At 37.0% G+C, this 6,259-nt stretch overlaps 1 protein-coding gene across 5 annotated transcripts in view; it reads left to right on the top strand.

The window, feature by feature from the left end:
- Positions 1–6,259, top strand: part of LOC106881726 (chondroitin sulfate synthase 1) — a 65,016-nt gene that overhangs the window by 39,561 nt on the left and 19,196 nt on the right. For all 5 annotated transcript variants that reach the window (XM_052977950.1, XM_014932210.2, XM_052977951.1 and 2 more), the window contains one exon: positions 3,397–3,982. In XM_052977950.1, coding sequence (XP_052833910.1) covers positions 3,797–3,982 — 186 coding nt within the window. In that variant the 5' untranslated portion in view covers positions 3,397–3,796. The remainder of the gene's footprint in view (positions 1–3,396; positions 3,983–6,259) is intronic.

Below are 6,259 nucleotides of genomic sequence, written 5' to 3'. Positions count from 1 at the left end.
ATATATATATATATATATATATACATATAATACGACAGGCTTCTTTCAGTTTCTGTCTACCAATTCCACTCACAAGGCTTTGGTCGGCCTGAGGCTATAGTAGAAGACACTTACCCAAGGTGCCACACAGTGGGACTGAACCCAGAACCATGTGGTTGGTAAGCAAGCTACTTACCACACAGCCACTCCTGCATATATATGTAGGTAAATGAAAATGAATGTAAACAGATAGACATACAGATAGATAGATACATAAGTAATATGGACATACAAGCACACACACACACACATACACACACATACACACATGCATATGCAAATGAAGACTGAAACACATGACTATATACACACATGCACACGGACACATCCATACATAAACAGACGCATATACATAATCACAAAAACCCATACTGAGACACACTCAGACATGCACGCACAAGGAGTCAGAGGTACACACACAAATACACACACACACACACACACACACACACACACATACACAAACACATGAATATGCAGAATACATACATACAAATGTACACACATGCATACATATACTACTACCCACCTACGGGGCATTCACAAAGGAATAGAGAGAGAGACAGACTTTCTGAAGACTATGGAAATATCTATAAAATATCTATAAAAGGAGTGGCTGTGTGGTAAGTAGCTTGCTTACCAACCACATGGTTCCGGGTTCAGTCCCACTGCGTGGCACCTTGGGCAAGTGTCTTCTACTATAGCCTTGGGCTGACCAAAGCCTTGTGAGTGGATTTGGTAGATGGAAACTGAAAGAAGCCCGTCGTATATATGTATATATATATATATATGTATGTGTGTTTGTGTGTCTGTATTTGTCCCCCCACCATCGCTTGACAACCGATGCTGGTGTGTTTACATCCCCGTAACTTAGCGGTTTGGCAAAAAGAGACGGATAGAATAAGTACTAGGCTTACAAAGAATAAGTTCTGGGGTCGATTTCCTCGATTAAAGGTGGTGCTCCAGCATGACTGTAGTCAAATGACTGAAACAAGTTAAAGAGTAAAACATTTCACTTAATTCTTTTTTCTCCAATTTTAATTGCTTTTCTTATATTATTCTTAGTTGAAAAAGCCTAAAAGACAAAAACCGGTAATAATGTGTTCTTCATGATAAATTATTTTCGCATTTTCTATCTTGTTTTTATTTTCCTTATACATATCAACTTTTGTGTTACTTTTCTACCTTCTACATATATTTATATATATATATATGTTTTTTCAGTTTCCATCTACCAAGTCCATTCACAAGGCTTTGGTCGGCCCCAGGCTGTAGAAGACACTTTTCCAAAGTGCCACACAGTGGGACTGAACATGGAAACATGTGATTGAGAAACAAACTTCTTACCACATAGCCATACCTAAATAATATTAAAGCAGAAAATTTGTATTGTAGAAGCAGGCAAAGTTTCAGTGGGCCGGCTATAAAAATTTCTGTTGCTATGGTATTGTGATGGCAATGGTGTTTGTAAGTGAGGTTTTGTAAAGAAGGTTTCATTATGAAAGATGTTTCATGGTTGAGTGATTTGGAAGTGGTTTTTAGAATCTGTTTTTTCTTTCTAATTTTATTATTACCAGCCCTATCAGGCAGCTTTTAAGCTAGCTCCTATGGAGAGCTCTTCATTAGGCCTTGGGTGTAACAACAACACTTCATGTATTGAGTACATAATAAATTCTATTAAACTTCAACAATATTTTTCAAGCAGTGAACAATTTTCATCAAAACAATGACATAATTTGTTGATTTGGAACTTATTGAAAAGCTGCATGATAAACAACAGTACCACCACCATCGCCACCACATCTGCCATATACACACACCATGCAGGCTTCTGATGCCACCACCATCAATACCTTTGACTTCGTCGCCTTCCCCTCCATCACCATCACCACTGTCTTTCACATCGCTTACTCTCACCTCATCCCTCACCTCCTCAGCTACCACCATCATCACCACCGCCTCTGCCTCTATCACAACTACAGCTCATACTATTACTGTCACCCTATTACCATCACAAAAAGGCTAAATGTATGTTTTCGTTCAGTATGTTACTTCAGCCTGTTAGGTAGGTGGTCACGCCCTCTTTCTCTCACATACCCACTCTTTTTTTTCTCTCTCTCTCTCTTTCTCTCTCTGTTTTTGCCACTGCTCTCACCGTCTCTATGCCTACTATCACTCTCACCCCAACATGAGCAATAGTAGGAGTGTTAAGGAATAGTGAGAGAGGGAGTCGAAGTGTAACACACTGACACACAGAAATTAGTTTTCACATTTATTATATTAGATATATTGATTAATAATTGAAATTACCAAGACTTTTGGTGATTTGCTGTGCTTGAGAAAACACGTGAAACTAAGTGAAATCATATGGCCAGTGCCAGTGGTACATGAAAGGCACCTATACCAGTGACATGTAAAAGGCACCCAGTATACTCTGTGAAGTGGTTGGCATTAGGAAGGGCATCCAGCCATAGAAAGTAAGCCTAATCAAACTGGAACCTGGTGCAGCTTTCAAACCATCTAACCCATGCCAGCAGAGAAAACAGACATTAAATGATGAGGATAATGATGATGATGATGATGATGATGAATTGTTACTGGGTTCGTTAATAATTTGTTAACAATTCAGTTTTGGAGGCACAGGTATCGCTACATGGTAAGAGGTAAGATGTTTGTTTCTTAATCACATAGTTTCAGGTTCAGTTTCACTGTGTGGCACCTTGGGCAAGTGCTTTTTACTATCACCTTGGGCTGACCAAAGATCTCTGAGTGGATTTGGTAGATGGAAACTGAAAGAAACCACATAAAAAGCATCTGTGCCACAGAAAAAGCATCCAGTATATTCTGTAGGGCATCCAGCCATAAAAAAACTTGCCAAAGGAGACACATGAAGCCTGGTGCAGCTCCCTGGCTTTCTAAGTCTTCTCAAACAATCCAATCTGTGCCAGCAGAAAATAGATGTTGAATGATGATGATAATAATATGCGTGAGTGTGTCTTTGTGTCTGTGTTTGTTCCTCACCACTATTTGACAATTGGTGTTGGTGTGTTTACATCCATATAGCTTAGTGGTTCAGCAAAAGAGACTGAAGAATGAATATCAGGCTTTAAAAAAACAAGTACTGGGTTCCATTCATTCGGCTTAAAAATTCTCAAGGTGATGCCCCAGCATGGCCACATTCTAATGGCTGAAACAAGTAAAAGCTAAAATTAATCATTTTTAATAATTTATAAGGAATTAATTTGTTAATTATTAAATTGTGAATCTTAGTCTATAAATGAATCATTTTGTTAAGCATTAATAATTTGTTAATTAATATTTCTGCCTTATATATATATTTTTTTTTTTTTGAAATAGAGAAAAAACTGATTTTAAACCACTGCCAACAACAACAACAAATAATAAAACATTTCCCTAAACTGAAAAAAAAAAAAAACAGCAGAAAACATTCAATACCTGACAACTGACAACTCAACAAATAATGCTGAATTGATAAAAGAACCAACCTCACAACTGTGAAACAGTCATAACAACATCATCTACAGCTGACAAGAAAATACAACAGATACTTCTTTTCATACTACCAACAATTGCTGGAACAAGGGAGGTAACAAACAGTGGAAGTGATAGCAGCAATAAAAGTCACAGCAACAGAAGCAACAACAACATAAACAACAGTGATATCAGAAGCAGGAGTAATTACAAGTACAGAAACATAAAGAAAAAAAACCCACTTCAACTATTTTGCAAAGTTACAATGTCACCAACCAGAGCAATAAAAAAACAGAGATCTATTCTCTGCCATCTAGAAGAAAGAATAAAAAAGAAAGATATTTTGGTTTTCATTGTCAGTATATTTGTTGGTATGCAATTGACAAAGTCTTTTATGTATACATATGCTCAAAAGAAATGTTGGACTGTAGCCTCTGTGGCAAAACATTTAGTAAGTACTGAATTACTTTCCTTCTCTCTTCAATGATTTCATTAGCATGGGATGAATTTTATTTAAAATTTATCTTTTATCTTTACTTTTTATTTTTATTCTTTGTATTTCATTTATATGTATGTACATGCACTAACCCTATCTGCTTATGAGTGTTATTGTTTGTGTATGTAAGTATATATATATATATCAGTTAAATAAAGTTAAAACATGGTCTGGTTTTCACGTTTTTTATCATGGCATTAAAAAATATTTTGTAATATTTTGTTAATTAACGCTTCATACACAGAGTAATCATCAGATTTCAAATGTGTTTAATTGACAGTTGAGTTCTTGACAACTGTAATACCTCTTAGAACGCTCCAACATGCTGAATTTTTAGAATATGGTTTTGACCAATCCGCCTGCATTTTAAACATTATGGTTTACACTTCTAGCAACACACCAATCCACATCACCAAAACATTTTTAACATCATCAAAACTAATTTGCTAATCATAAAACAAAGTGAAAAATTAAAAAAACATAACTCATCGAGCGCTTAACCACATAACCTAAAGAAACTATTAACAAAGGCAAAATTCAACATGAACAAATAGGATAAAACATTCACAGTATCCGAGTGTAATGATAACAGAGGTGGAATGTCTGAATACATACATACTGGTAGATCCATTAGAACAAAAAAATGGACAGATTTTTGAAAATGCGGACATGAACTGCAAAAGCAGAAATTTGATCTACTGCATGAAATGCCCAAATTGCGAGGAATTAGGTGAGACAGGGAATGCATTATCAGAATGCTCACGAGACCACAGGCAATAAATCCGGAACATCAATGTTCACCAAGTTCCATTGAGAGAACATATAGAGACATGTGGTGAGAAAATGTTTTGAATTTTTCCTTTCTACAAACTACATGACACAAGTGAGGCTGGAAGAAAGATAAAAAGGGAAATGGTTTATTAAAATGTTCAAACCTGTTCTGAAAGGAAATAACAGCAATAATATAACAACCAGTTAATGATGTGGATTAAAAAAATATCTCTAACATATGAATATAAACAAATACAGGATATTGGTACACCTGGCAAATCATGATGTTTAAGCTGCATGTGGATTGGTCAAACCATATTCGATCTTGCTCGAAAATCCTACGAAGGCCAGTCAGGCGGTACTGGCAATGGCCACGCTCAAAATGGTGTATTTTATGTGCCACCCGCACAAGAGCCAGTCCAGGATATATATATATATATATATATATATATATTTATATGAGTGTGTGCATACATATATGTGTGTGTGTGTGTGTGTGTGTGTGTGTGTGTGTGTGTGTGTGTGTGTGTGTGTGTGTGTGTGTGTGTATCATCATCATCATCATCATTTAACGTCCGTTGTCCATGCTGGCCTGGTATGGGTTGGACGGTTTGACCAGGGCTGGTAAGCTGGAAGGCTGCACCAATCTCCAGTCTGATTTGGCATAGTTTCTATGGCTGGATTCCCTTCCTAATGCCAATCACTCTGAGAGTATAATGGGTGCTTTTATGTGCCACTGGCATGGGTGCCATTGGTATGACACCAGTATCTGCCATGACTATGATTTCACTTGGCTTGATGGTCTTGGTCACTAGTCATTGCCTCTGTAAGGCACAAAGTTTGAAGATCATGCTTCACCACCTCATCCCATGTCTTCCTGGGTCCACCTCTACCACAGGTTCCCTCCACAGTTAGAGATTGGCACTTCTTTACACAGCTGTCCTCAACCATATGCATCACATGACCATACCAGTGCAGTTGTCTCTCTTGTACACCACATCTGATGCCTCTTATGCTTAACTTTTCTCTCAAGATGCTTACACTCTGTTGAACAAAAATCATTGGTCACTCTATAACCAGACATTAACTTAACTACTACTTATATATATTTCGTATGTGTATTTCGTGTGCAAGATTCTTGATGTGGATACGTGTGTTGAAAGAAATACAATTAAACCTTGGGAGAGGCATTATGCTGGTAATAAACACACGCACTGGTTCAGTCCTTTATTAATTTATATAGTTTTTTGTTAAATTATTTCATTGCACTCTTGCAATCTCTTCAGTAACTTGTCTCTCCACTTCCATTTATTTTGAATGTATGATCTGGCGTTGTTTTGGCATTGTTTCGAAACTATTCGGTATGAGCATGTGAGTGTGTACAAGCTCGTATGTGTGCACGCTCATATGTGTGCACGCACTTATGTGTTCGTGCTTATATGTAAGTATGTGCATCCATAT

This window comes from Octopus bimaculoides, chromosome 29 (assembly GCF_001194135.2).
Source record: "Octopus bimaculoides isolate UCB-OBI-ISO-001 chromosome 29, ASM119413v2, whole genome shotgun sequence".
In the NCBI taxonomy this organism is placed as follows: Eukaryota; Metazoa; Mollusca; class Cephalopoda; order Octopoda; family Octopodidae; genus Octopus; species Octopus bimaculoides.
This window is presented reverse-complemented; position numbering and strand designations above follow the sequence as displayed.